The following is a 14,247-nucleotide window of genomic DNA, read 5'->3' on the forward strand; positions in this document are numbered from 1 at the left end:
GCAGCCCAAGTGCATGACCCTGCATTTTTGAGCATTAAATTTTAGCTGCAAAGTTCTGGACCATTCTTCATGTTTTGCTGGGTCCTCTGGAGGGGTATTTTCGAAAGAGAATTCCTTGCAAAATGGCAAAATCCAGGGGCAGGGAAACCCGTATTTTTGAAACAAGATGGTTGTCCATCTTTCGTTTCGAAAATACCGTCAGAGATGTCCAAATCCTTAAATTTGGACATCCCTAGATTTGGACATTTCTGACTTTCGGCTATTTTCAAATGCAAATACGTCCATGTCAAAAACGTCCTAATGCAAGCCATTTGGACGTGGGAGGAGCCAGCATTTGTAGTGCACTGGTTCCCCTGACATGCCAGGATACCAACCGGGCACCCTAGGAGGCACTGCAGTGGACTTCATAAAATGCTCCCAGGAACATAGCTCCCTTACCTTGTGTGCTGAGCCCCCAAAACCTACTACCCACAACTGTACACCACTACCATAATCCTTATGGGTGAAGGGGGCACCTATATATGGGTACAGTGGGTATGTAGTGGGTTTTGGAGAGCTCGCTGTTTCCTCCACAAATATAACAGGTGGGGGGGTATGGGATTGGGTCCGCCTGTCTGATATTCAGTGCTGTACCCACTAAAACTGCTCCTGGGACCTTCATGCGCTGTCATGGACCTGAGTATGACATCTGAGGCTGGCACGACATATTTTGAAAGATGTTTTTTGAGGGTGGGAGGGGGTTAGTGACCACTTGGGGGGGTAACGGGAGGTAATCCCCGATTCTCTCCGGTGGTCATCTGGTCATTTCAGGCACCTTTTTGTGCCTTATTCGTAAGAAAAGCACATCCGGGTGAAAACGTCCAAGTGTTCGTCAGGGACGTCCTTGCTTTTTTTGATTATGGGTTAAAGACGTCCAAGTGTTAGGCACGCCCAAGTCCCACCTTCACTACACCTCCGGCACACCCCCTTGAAATTTGAACATCCTTGCGATGGACTGCAGTTGGAGACATCCAAAATTGGGTTTCGATTATACTGATTTGGACGTCTCTGGGAGAAGGACATCCATCTTCTGTTGAAAGATGGACGTCCTCTTTCGAAAATGAGCCCACTGGTCACCCAGTGAAAGAAATTAATCAGATTTGTCTGACAAGACCTGCCTTTAGTGAAACCATGCTGCCTTGGGTCCTGGAACTTCACTATTTTCTGTTTTAAAAGGATTTCCATTAATTTACTTACCACAGAAGTCAGACTTACTGGCCTGTAGTTCTCAACCTCTTCCTTCTACTTTTCTGGAGAGGATCCGCATCTGTCAGTCTCCAGTCCTCTGTGACCGCTCCTGATTCTAGAGAAGCATTGAAAAGGTCAGCCAACAGAGCCGCCAGAAGTTCCCTAAATTCCATCAATAACCTCAGATGTATGCTATCAAGGCCCATTGCTTTGTCTACCTTTAGTTTAACTAGCTCCTCATGAACACAGTCCTCTGAAAATCATTCAGGGTCTACACACCTCAATTCCTATTTGTGTTTGTCTTCTGTGGTCCTGCTCCTGGCCTTTCAGCTGTGAACACAGAACAGAAATATTTGCTAAACAATTCTGCTTATCTTTATCAGCTTCTACATATTTCTCCCTTTAACCTATGAGTCTCATGATGCCACTTTTGTACTTCCTCTTATTACTAACATATCAAAAAAAATATGTTGTCCCCCCCCCCCCCCCCCCCCATTCTATCGTATTGGCTATTTTTTCTTCCATTTGCCTCTTTGCTTTCCTGACTACTTTACCAGCTTCTCTTAACTTTTCCAGATATTGAGGGGCATAATCGAAAAGGACGTCCTCTTTTCGATTTGGACATCCTCGCAAAATGTCCCCATCCAGGGGCAGGGAAACCCCGTATTTTCAAAACAAGATGGACCTCCATCTTTTGTTTTGATAATACGGTCAGAGACGTCCAAATCCTGAAATTTGGTCGTCCCTAGACTTGGTCGTTTCTGATTTTCGGCAATAATGGAAACCAAGGATGTCCATCTCAGAAACGACCAAATGCAAGTTATTTGGTCATGGGAGGAGCCAGCATTTGTAGTGCACTGGTCCCCCTGACATGCCAGGACATCAACCGGGCACCCTAGGAAGCACTGCAGTGGACTTCATAAATTTCTCCCAGGTACATAGCTCCCTTGCCTTGTGTGCTGAGCCCCCCAACCCCCCCCCCCCCCCAAAAAAAAAAAAACCCCACTACCCACAACTGTACACCACTACAATAGCTCTTACGGGTGAAGGGGGCACCTAGATGTGGGTGCAGTGGGTTTGTGGTGGGTTTTGGAGGGCTCACATTTACCACCACAATTGTAACAGGTGGGGGGGATGGGCCTGGGTCCGCCTGCCTGAAGTGCACTGCACCAATGAAAACTGCTCCAGGGACCTGCATACTGCTGCGATGGACCTGAGTATGACATTTGAGGCTGGCACTCAATATTTTTAAAGATGTTTTTTGAGGGTGGGAGGGGGTTAGTGACCACTGGGGGAGTAAGGGGAGGTCATCCCCGATTCTCTCCAGTGGTCATCTGGTCATTTCAGGCACCTTTTTGTGCCATGTTCATAAGAAAAACACGACTAGGTAAAGTTAGCCAAGTGTCTGTCAGGGACGTCCTTGTTTCTTTCGATTATGGGTCGAGGATGTCCTAGTGTTAGGCCTTTGCTACCCTTCCGATACGCCACCCTTGAACTTTGGCTGTCCCTGTGATGGAGTGCAGTTGAGGACGTTCAAAATCGGCTTTCAGTTATACCGATTTGGTCGACTCTGTGAGAAGGACGCCCATCTTCCGATTTATGCCGAAAGATGGGCGTCCTTCTCTTTCGAAAATGAGCCCAGTTGTCTCCTGTCTTTATCTTTCTGTGATCTCTTGTAGTTTATGAAGACTAACTTCTTTTTCCTTACCTTTCTCAGCCATTACTTTTGAGAACCAAAGCAGCCTTCTTTCCTCTTACTTTTATTTGTTTTCCTTACAAAAGGTAGCTTTCAGTTTTGCCAACTGATTTCCTACTTGTTCCATGTGATCCCATCCAGCTAACAACTTCTTGAGGTAATCCCCCATCTTTACAAAGTTAGTTTTTTTGAGGTTTAGAACCTTCACTTTTGAATGAACCTTCTCCACACCTGGTTTAATATTGAACCACACCGTTAGACAATCACTAGATGCCAGATGATCACCCACTATAACATCAGAAACACTCTCCCCATTCGTAAGCACTAAGTCCAGTATGGCTCCATCCCACGTGGGTTCCATTACCAACTGCTGGAACAGTTCTCCCTGTAGAGAATCCAAGATCTTCCTACTTCTGCAAGACCCCAAAAATAAGGATACCCCAATCAACATATTGCATATTAAAATCACTTATTAGAACTTCCCCTTTCACAGTTATATTTTGAATGTCTACAGTTAAAATCTCTGTCCACTTCTGTCTGTGAAGGAGGCCTATATATATCACAAATGTAAATACATTTGTTCCCTCTTTCTAGATGACCCACAGTGCCTCTTCCTTACCCTTAAGGTCCTGTAATTGTGTGACTTTAATATTATCTTTAACATATAATACCTCTCCCCCTCCCTCCCTCCCTCCCTTTCTTCCTACCCTGTCTTTCTTGAACAGATTGTAGCCCAGTATATCTATATCCCAGTCATTATAAATCATTTCATTATAAACCAAGGAACGTTTATAATTTGTGTTGTTATGCAAAGAATTGTATAGCTTATGAATGACAACAAAAATATTATTATTGATTAGAAAAAAGGCTTTAGTAGTTTAACTTAATAATATCACTTTCTTTTTTTTTAATAGGAGGTGACCTAACGGTGTCCCTAACAGATGGTAGTTTGGCTACTCTTGAAGGAATACAGTTGCAGCTAGCGGCAAACCTGGTGGGACAGAATGTTCAGATCTCTGGAATTGATGCAACCAGCATTAACAATATCACACTACAGGTAGAATGCCTTTAAAGTTTTCATTGTTAATCTATTATAGCATTAGAAAAGAGCCTGCTTTCATGTTAATAAATGGCACTACATGTTGTCATGTTGTCTCTTTCTTTCTTATCAGATTGATCCTAGTATTTTACAACAGACACTTTTACAGCAGAGCAATTTACTGTCCCAGCAGCTTCCTAGTGATCCCAATTCCACCCAGCAATCTAGCTCCCTGCCTACAACAGAGAACAATATGCCAGCTAATGTTGTTATCCAGCCAGTTACAGGCTTGTCCTTGCAGCCCACAGTGACATCTGCTGCTAATATGACAATTGGATCTCTGACAGAGCAAGACTCAGTGTTGACATCTAATAATACTGGTAAGATTGTTTTACTGTTTGCAGCAACACAAGGGACATATGGTTCATTATGCCTGCACCCCATTTCTTAGACTCACATTCAGTTAAGATTTAAGCTCTAAGTACAGGAAAACCACTTCTCATTATGAACTTTAATATATATATTTTTTTGGTGTACTTAGGTACCCAGGATCTCTCTCAGGTTATGACTTCTCAAGGCCTGGTGCAACCTTCTAATAATCAGCATGAAATCACATTAACTATCAACAATTCAAGTTTGAGTCATGTTCTCGCCCAAGCTGCTGGTTCTAACACCCCAACTTCATCTGGATCCCCACAGGAAATCACACTCACTATATCTGGTTAGTAGTTAATACTTCATCTCAATTGGCAGATGATAAATCTTCAAAGTATTATATGTAGAGATCATGTTTAAAAATCTACATTGTCTAAAAGACCTACAGAAACACTGACAGAGCAGATTGAAATTATCAACTTGCTTTTCTTTTCAGTCATCTCGGAGCTCTCATTAGTGGTGATGAGCCATGGCACAGCTACTAGTACATGCAGAATATTAAAATTTAGTATTTCATTAGTGGCCGTTTGCTTTTAGGTGACACCCAGCACAATTTTTTGTCATAATTTTCTTTTTCTGCTGCTTAAGACGGTCGTGTAGCTAAATAGATTAAGGCTCCAGTCTCATTGAAACATGAATTCAAATCCCATCACTGCTGTGTGTTCATTTTGAGGAAGAAAGGATGGGCCAGTTGCTCATTATATGCCCTTTACTATGGGGCCCATGTTCAGAAGAGGAGTGGATTGGATGTGGGTTCTTTGTATATGGACTCTGAAATTACAGAGTGAAGAGGAAAGAATTTGGTTGAGGAAAACAAGAGTTCTACCTCATAGAGAACTCTGTAATTCAAACAGGAGGGAAGATGGTTGTTGCGTTCTTTAAAGAAGAATGGTCATTGTGATTGGAAGTCAACTTTGCGCCGAAGTGAAAAGGCCAGTTAGCAATAAGCACAGGGATTTCTAATAGCTGTAAATGTCTATGTTATTCTCCGAGTACAAACAGGACAGCATATTCTCATATCATCTGACGGAGCTCACAGTGGAGACGCTCCCCAGTGGTGTTCTTGTAGAAGATTTTAGGAACATTCACTACGCATGTGCATTCCTTCCAACCTGCCAATGCCATGTGAGACTAGTGTAGTCTCTATTTTTCCATGGAGCTGAGAGGACATGTATGTCTACTCTCTGTCATGTGGGTCAATTTGTTTTTTCTCTTAATGGTGGGTGAACCCGGTTTTGTACTTTCTTTTGTGCGGTTATGCTACTTCCTCACATAGGACTTGATCTCCCTTTTTTCTCCTTAGCTTTTCTTAGATTTTTCAGCATTTCGATAAATTTCCATATTTTTCTGCAGCTCACCTGGCCCTCTTAGACTTTGGACATCTGGTTGGGTAAGTTTCCCCCTTTTTTTTTTTTTTTTTACAAAATTGAGCCATTTGTGTTTGCTTTGGCTATTTTTCGTAGCATGTCTCAGAAACTCCCTGCAGTTTTTAAAATTTGTTCCATGTGTGCCAGGACAGTGTTCCTAAGGGGTACTCATTCCTGATGCCTGTCATGTTTAGGACCCAACCATAATCCTTTTTTGTGTAAACTTTCTTCACAGCTTTCATCAAGAAGCATTAGGAATTGAGAAAATCAACACACATATTTTGGTGCTGAATATTACTCCCACAGCTGCATCAGACACTGGGGACGCATCAGCATCAAGAAGGTTTTCCCTTGCCCTGACATCGATCATTGACAGAGCCGATCAGTATTGGGCATCTTCTGATCCTGCACCAGGAACACATAAGGATTTGATGTCATTCTCATTGACAGCATGGTGAACCGATATCGTGAGTTTGGCAGAGGCCAAGAAGGATTGGCATCAAGACATGGCATTTGAGAGCACTGAGTCATCAATATCTTCGATACCTAAAAAGCGTCTGCACTAAGAGGATAGCTCCCCCTCCAAAGCACCAGAGTAGATGCATCAGCTTCCGACCCTGAAGCATAAGGATGTGGCCTATGCCGGACCTGGAGGTGGAGATACAGGCCATGCTGCAGGAAGAATTGAGGTACCATGATGCAAAAGCATCAAGGGCATCAGTTTCTGCCCTGATGGAACCCATCCTAGAAGCCTATGCAATGTCTGTCCATCACTCATCAATGCCAATGCCTGAAAGGCTCAGATGAAGGTGGTGTCATTCTCCAGTGTATCGTGGAAGCAGCTTCCTCGGACCACAGGTGGACCTTTGTCCTTTGATGCTCCTGCCCAGAGTCTGGCCACTAGGCCAATGGACCAAGGGAGGTGCAGACTCGGGTTTCTCATCAGGAGCCCTTCTGTGATTTTGATCTGAACCATTCCTGGGTATCTGATTAGGAGCCAGGGATCCTCTTGTAGGAGGGGTCCCTTGGCATCCCAGCCCCCACTGTGCCTCATGAAAGGAGAAGATCTCCCCATGAGGAACTCTCCTTTATTGATTTCATGACCAGATTGCAGGCAGCAGTCTGTGGTGGTTTGGTGACAAGGACTTGTTTTTGTTGGGCTGAACTATTGTCATGTTGGTTGGTGATGAGATGTTTCTCTACCAGGTTAGATAGAGATGGGAAGGGCCTTCCTTAGTAGACTTGCTGTACAATCTTATTCATACGTCTGCCCCTGTTGGTGTCAGCATGGAGATTTTTATGGATGAGAAACTTGGTTGCCATTATAGCTTCCAAGAGCAGCCTTAGTAAATTACCTCTAAAGAAAAAGTTATTTGAAGAGGATCTGGAACATTTTGTGAAAAGTTTGGCTGAATCCAAGATGCCCTGTCTTTGAGAGGATCAGCCCAATGTGACACATGCTCAGTCAGACCAGGGTCATTTTCAGGAGTCAGGTGTTACAGACTGGAAGAAGCAGTGGCTGTCTGTGTGACAGGTTAGCAATATGGGGCCAGTCCTTTAGAGGTGGTCAAAAAGGTGATTGGGAAGCCCCATTGTGAGGTGCAGATGGTGTTAAAGCCTCACAGTGTCCATTCTCTGGTTCTTCAGGTGGAGGAGGGAGGGTCATCTGAAGCTTTTTGTCTGGAGGTGGGCCCAAATAACCTCAGATCAGTGGGTTCTGGAGATAATCTGGGACGGTCACCTTCTAGGGTTCACTTTCCAAAGCTACAATATCACATTGGATTAAAGAGGCAATTGAATCCGTATACCTTCAGAGTCATCCAGTTTCTCCAGTATTGAAGATGCATTTTACTAGAGGACAGGCCTTGGCTTGGGTAGAGTGTAGTCTTATTGTTCCACAGGAGATCTCCAAGCTGGCTACTTGGTCATCGTTTCATTCCTTCATCCAACTCTACCGTCTGGATGTTCAAACATCCCAGTAAGCAGTTTTTAGCATTGGGATCCTACTTGCTGACCTCGCTGTTTCTCACCCTTGAAAAGTACTGCTTTTATACGTCTTGCAGGTCTGAACTGGTCTGGAGGGATGCTAAGAAAGGAGAAATTAGGACTTAACTGCTAATTTTATTTCCCTTAGTCCCTCCAGACCAGTCCAGAATCCATCCTAGGTGTTCTCTGTATGAATTCTAGTATATTTTAGAATAGTAATTTTCTGTACTTATTTGTATTAGGTCCCATTTGTGAATTTTTATTTTTTCCAAGCTCAACAGTTTGGCCTCGATTTCTCAGCAATTTGATCGCTCAAGTGAAGTTGCGTTCTTGTTCCTGGGTTAAGCTGGGGAAGTAGTATGTCATTTTATCTGCTTTGTTAACAAAATACTGCCTAGTGAGGACAGTGCACAGGATTCATAAGTGATGGGTTCACTAGTTGGTAGTTCTCAGTCTCCATCTGCTGGTAGGAGAAGGTAAATGCATGTGTCTGGACTGGTCTAGAGGGACTACAGGAAAGAAAATTAGCAAGTAAGACCTAATTTCTGCTTCTCAACCCAGTCCTCGGGATAGCCTGAGCCAGTCACATTTTCAGAATATCCACAATAAATATGCATGAGAGAGGTATCTATATAACAGAGGCAGTATATGCAAATTTATTTCATGAATATTCATTGTAGGTATCCTAAAAACCAGAGTGCCTTGGGGAGTCCTGAGAACTGGGTTGAGAACCCCCTGAGTGGAGGAGTAACCTTAGAGTAGTAGGTTGAGATCTAGGAAACCAGAGTTCAAATCTGACTGCCATCCTTTATGACCTTAAGCAAGTTACTTAACCCTCCATTTACCTTAGGTATAAAAGCCATGTGGCAATGCCAACACAGCCCATTCAAAGCGAATAAATATGATTGTGATTTAATATTGAATTTGGACAATAATCTAGGGCACAGTATGAAGAAGAATGTGTTTTCAGAAATAATTCCAGTAACGCCAATTCTGGAATCTTAAAAAGACTCCAAGTCTTCTCACATGTTTTTGTTCAACCTGCTCAACATTAGTATAATCAAGAAAATCTAAATAATTAATAGTGCTCTCCTTAAGGGACTTTTTTTTTATTTAAAAAAATTGGCCAAGTCTTCATCTGATGGGACTGAATTATTTGATTCTAATGGCTATGATGGATTAAGTAATTTGTTTACTAGCTGGTATAATTTTGGAAAACATGCCAGGTTTTATGTTTTTAATTGGTCAGAAGGCACAAAACTTGCAGTGGGTCCCATGTGACAGCTATAGGTAGGAACGATCATGCGTACGCTGTGAACTACTCTCAAAAGCCCCACACAGGCTCTGTTGGATGACACCCATATGTGATGATTCCTAGTCTCCTATCCTCAGAAAACACCTGCTGCTGGTACTGTGTTAAATTGCAGGTTTAGGTTTAATAAATGGCCTAGGGTACCAGGAGTGGAATTATTAACAGAACCTTTCAGGTACCGCACTCATAGCAACAATAATGATTTTAATTGGTTATAATTGGCCACAGTCATAAGAAGGCACAACGAATTAGTACTAAATGAATTTTTCAAAACAATAGAGAGTATCAACAAAAAAAATATGAGAGCACATTAATTCATATAAATGTCTTTGACTTTCTCCTGCCTTAGATACTCGCTTCTACTAGTAGGTGTGTAGAAAATGTACCTGAGGCAGTGGAGAGTTAAGTGACTTGCTCATGGTCACAAGAAGCCACAGTGGGATCTGAACCTTTGAGGCCTGGCATCCCTGGTTCTTAGCCTAAGTGTTCAAACCACTGGGCGACTCCTCCACTCCAAAAGTATCCAGTATCTTCTGTAGAAATAAAATAGACAATTATAGCAATGATATTCCAGCTACTCATGGGTTTGTTTTACAGTGCATATGTGTACTATAAAATTTTGTTTTTAAGAAATTTATTTTTCTAGCAGGAATCAGTGTTAATTATTTCATTTAGGTCAAGAACTTGTGCCGCATAGCTCTTCTGGAAACAGTGAACTGAATGGCAGCATAAGATTGACATCCTCCACAATAAATAATCAGTCACCTGGTGCAACATTAACTATAAGAAATGATCAGCTTCTCTCTCAGGGATCAACATTGACTACTACTTCAGGTACAGGATAGTTCTGCTGAAATCATTTTTTTTTTCATAATGAACAATGTGTATGGTTTGTGTGTGGTGGGGTGGGGGTTGTTTTGGGTTTTTTCTTTTTTGCAAATAACATCATTCTTATTAATTACAAAAAAACACTTTGGGGTAATTCTGTAAGTAGTTGCCTAGTTTTAATCTGTAGAATGGTATGCATTTAAATGGCCACTTATAGAATACTGACTGGAAAGGTACATGTCATGATTTGATGATGCATACTTTGCTGGTGTGTGTGCACAAGGGTGGAATTCTGTTATTGTGCACATAACGTGATTGCAACTAGGTGCAGGCATTTATACTTTTTTAGAGCTGATATAAGTGATCACACCTTAATGTACACATGTTTTTAGCCATTTGTGCATCTACTTTTATTTCTGGATCTGAATCTGCTAAAATTATTTGTGCTTTTGTTGGAAAAAAAAATTAGGACTGATTTGAAATAAATATATCGGACACATGATTAAATTGTGAATGAGATGAACTGGTTTGAATTCCTTATTTATGAAGTCCCTGAATGAATAAGAATTTGATGTATGTTATAGGAGATTAATAAGTACTATTCTCTGAGGAAAAGCGGGCATAATATTCTCACATGTGGTTGGCATCATTCACGGAGCCTGGTTCGGACACTTCTAAGTGCACTCAACCTGACAAAATCTGTTTTTACAAGTTGTTTAGCTTTCTCATACCAAGCAAGATGGGGGAATTTGACCAATTCACGATCTACAAAACTCAAACAAGTTTCTACTCAAATAAAAAAATTTTGCATGGTTTCCCTAGGAACACTACTTCTGATACAACCTCAATTCTCCATGCCCACAGAAAGTGCTTCTGCTTCTGCTATGGAGCTCTGCATTATGAATACAAAGTCTTACCATGTGGCTTGGCTTCAGCTCCTCGAGTATTCACGAACTGCCTGATAGTGGTAGCTGCAACACTTCGCAGGTGGGGCATACATGTCTTCTCCTACCTAGACAACTGGTTACTGATGGCAGCCTCCCAGGAGTCAGCACACACCTCCATTCTATTAGCCACCAACTCCTAGAACTCTTCGAGTTTGTAATCAATTACCCCAAATCACTTCTTCAATCGGATCAGACCTTAGAATTCATAGGGGCTCTCCTCAATAATACTCAGGGTCAAGCCTTCCTTCCTCAACTGAGAGTAAACAACTTACGGCATCTCTCCACTCATGTGTTCAAATCCACCAAGTATCTGCTCATCAGATGCTTCGCCTCTTAAGTCACATGGATTCAACTGTCCATGTAACACCATTGGCTCAGCTCCACTTCTGAATTCCTCAGTGGACGCTCTCCTCTTAGTGGTCCCAAGCCACAGGATTACTCTTGGCCCATGTTCGAGTCACTTCACAACTATGCAGCTCTCTACAGTAGTGGATGGTATCCCAGAATCTCACTCGAGGTCTTCTGTTTCAGTCCCTTCTACATCACAAGATCCTCACCATGGATGCCTCTATGGTAGGTTGGGGTGCTCACCTTGACAGTCTGCACACACATACGGTTCTTGGTCCCATGAGAAACGACATCATATCAACCTCCTGGAATTGTGATCGGTCTGAAACATTCTCAAAACCTTCCAGGACTGCATCCTCAATTAGGTAATACTCATTCGAACGAACAACCAGGTTGCAGTGGTGTACCTAGCGTATTTGACACCCAGTACTGATAATTTTTTAACCCCCCCCCCCCCCCCCATCAGTGATACTTATGATGTATGAATATATGTCCCCTAGTACTGTGAAAAATATAAAGGGTCCTGTTTACTAAGCCTCGCTAAGGGCACACTTGCATTTGTGGCATGAGCTAAAAACACTTGTGCACCTTAGTAAACAGGGCCCTTAGCTTTCAGAGAACAAAACCTTTTTAATTAAGGTCAGTACAGTATACTGCTGTTACTGTATCCTGTCCTGACGAGGAATGGGGTTTGGTCTCCGAATGTTAGTCAAAATATATTAAAATTAGTCCAATAAAAAAATTACCTTATTTCCATTTTCTGTTTCTAAATCGTTTATTAACACGACTACAATGATACTTTATCCTAAAGGAAAAAAAGAAAAATAATTTTTTTATCTACCTTTGTTGTCTCTGGTTTCTGCTTTTCTCATCTGCTCTTCACTGTCTCCTTTACATCCAGCGTCTGCCCTCTCTTTCTCTGCCCCTTCCATCCATCATCTGCCCCCCTCTCTCTGCCCATTTCCATCCAGCATCTGCCCTTTCTCTCCCATCCAGTGCCTGTCCCCTCCATCCAACATCTGCTCCCTCTCTCTGCCCCTTTTTATCCAGCTTCTTCCCCCTCCCTCTGCCCCTTTCATCCATCATCTGCCCTCTCTTTCTCCCTTCCATCCAGTGCTCCTGGCTTCCCTCTCTCCTTTTTACATTTCATGCCCCCCCATTCTGCTCTTCCTGCTCCAAGCTAGCAGCCAGCAGCAGCAAAAAAGCTTTAAAAAAAAGTCAAGGCAGGATAAAATAAAAATATTAATAATGGGTGGGGGGGCTAATGGCTGCTTGCTCTGCTCCAGAACTAGAAGTGACCTCAAAAGGGCGGGGGCGGCAGCCACGAGTAGTGCAGAGACCCAGTAATCCAAGATATTTACTGTTTGCTGCCCCTGCTTCTCTGGCAGACTAGCAGCGCAGCAGCCAGGTGGGGGTGAAGACGCAGGCTGGAGGAGGGTGAAAGATGGAGAGGGGCCACCCAGAGGAAATGCAGCAGTGGTGGCGGCAGCCCGGTGGGGGTGGAGGTTGAAGGCATGGGCTGCGGAACAAGTTTAAAGTTTCAGGAGAAGGGACCAACTTGGGACCAACGGAGCAGCGAGAGTAGAACACCCTCCCCCCCCCCCCCCCTTTGATCTGCACCCGGGGCGGTCTGCCTCGCCCTTGTTACGCCACTGCTAGGTTGTGATGTATTACCTGAACAACCAAAGAGGAACACATTCCTACCACTTCTGTCGGCAAGCAATCCAGTTATGGACTTGAGAAGCTTCTCGAAACATCTCTATGAGCTATTTACTTAGCCAACAAACAAAATGCTGTAGCAAACAAATTGAGCAAAGTCCTTCAGCCTCATGAATGGTCTCTCAACATCTCTGTAGTTACAGTGGGGGACACCAGTGGTAGACCTTATTTGGTTCTCCTCAGAACAACGAGCTTCCCCGCTTTTGTTCCAGAATCTATGCTTTCAGCTGTACAGCCCCAGATGCCTTCTTGCTCCACTGGGGAACAGATCTTCTATATGCTTTTCCCCCATTACCTCTCATAGGGAAAACTCTTCTAAAACTGTATTGAGACCAGGGGACCATGATTCTAATTGCTCCCTCCTGGCTGTGTCAAATCTGGTTCCCTCTTCTATAGTTATCGTCCAAGGAACCATTAAGGTCAAATCCCTTTCCAACCCTTCATAACATAGAACAAGGGGTCTCTCCTCCATCCAGACCCTCGCTCTCTAGCCCTGACAGCTTGGTTCCTGATGACATAGATTTACGTTCCTTAAACCTTCCTGAAAGAGTCTCTAGGATACTCCTAGCCTCTAGGGAACTTTCTATGCAAAAATGTTGCTGTCTCGAGTGTAAAAGGTTTTCTTTCTGGTATGCAGCCCAAAGTATTCGACCCTGCTAGGAACTCTCCCCTTATGGAGTACCTCCTTCATCTTTCAGATTCTGGCCTCAAAACTAACTTGGTCAGAGTACACTTGAGTGCCATTAGTGCGTTCCACTTCAGTGTTAATGGTAAACCAGCTTCTGTTAATCCCTTGATAGTAAGATTCATGTAAAGTTTATTTCATACCAAACCTCCTATCAAACCACCTCCTGTGACTTGGGATCTCAGTGTCATCCTCACAGCTCTCATGAAACCTCCTTTTGAACAGCTTCATTCCTTTTATCCTGTTCTTTGAAATTCCTCACATATAAGGTAATGTTCTTAATAACTCTTCTACCAGAAGAGTAAGCGAACTTAAAGCCTTAGTAGCAGACCCACCTTAAACCAGGTTCTACCACAACAGGATTGTACTCCAAACCCACCCCAAATTCCTCCCTAAAGTAGTATGGAGTTCCACCTCAGTCCATTGTTCTTCCTGTCTTCTCCCTGTGCCACACTCTCATCCTGGAGAAGCAGCACTGCACACCTTAGACTGCAAGCGTGCTCTAAAGTATTATCTGGAGTGTATAAAACCTCATAGAACATCCTCTTTTTGTATCCTTCAACCCTAACAGATTAGGGATTCCCATCACCAAACCTACTATATCTACTTGATTAGCTGACTGTATCTCCTACACGTATACTTAGGATGGGCTGATCCT

At 43.1% G+C, this 14,247-nt stretch overlaps 1 protein-coding gene across 1 annotated transcript in view; it reads left to right on the forward strand.

Annotated features, from left to right (window-relative positions):
* Positions 1-14,247, forward strand: part of ZNF236 (zinc finger protein 236) — a 502,799-nt gene that overhangs the window by 424,073 nt on the left and 64,479 nt on the right. The window contains exons 24-27 of the mRNA XM_030211824.1: positions 3,838-3,980; positions 4,096-4,342; positions 4,504-4,683; positions 9,738-9,896. Of these exons, the coding sequence (XP_030067684.1) occupies positions 3,838-3,980; positions 4,096-4,342; positions 4,504-4,683; positions 9,738-9,896 (729 nt within the window). The remainder of the gene's footprint in view (positions 1-3,837; positions 3,981-4,095; positions 4,343-4,503; positions 4,684-9,737; positions 9,897-14,247) is intronic.

Source organism: Microcaecilia unicolor, chromosome 1 (assembly GCF_901765095.1).
Source record: "Microcaecilia unicolor chromosome 1, aMicUni1.1, whole genome shotgun sequence".
In the NCBI taxonomy this organism is placed as follows: Eukaryota; Metazoa; Chordata; class Amphibia; order Gymnophiona; family Siphonopidae; genus Microcaecilia; species Microcaecilia unicolor.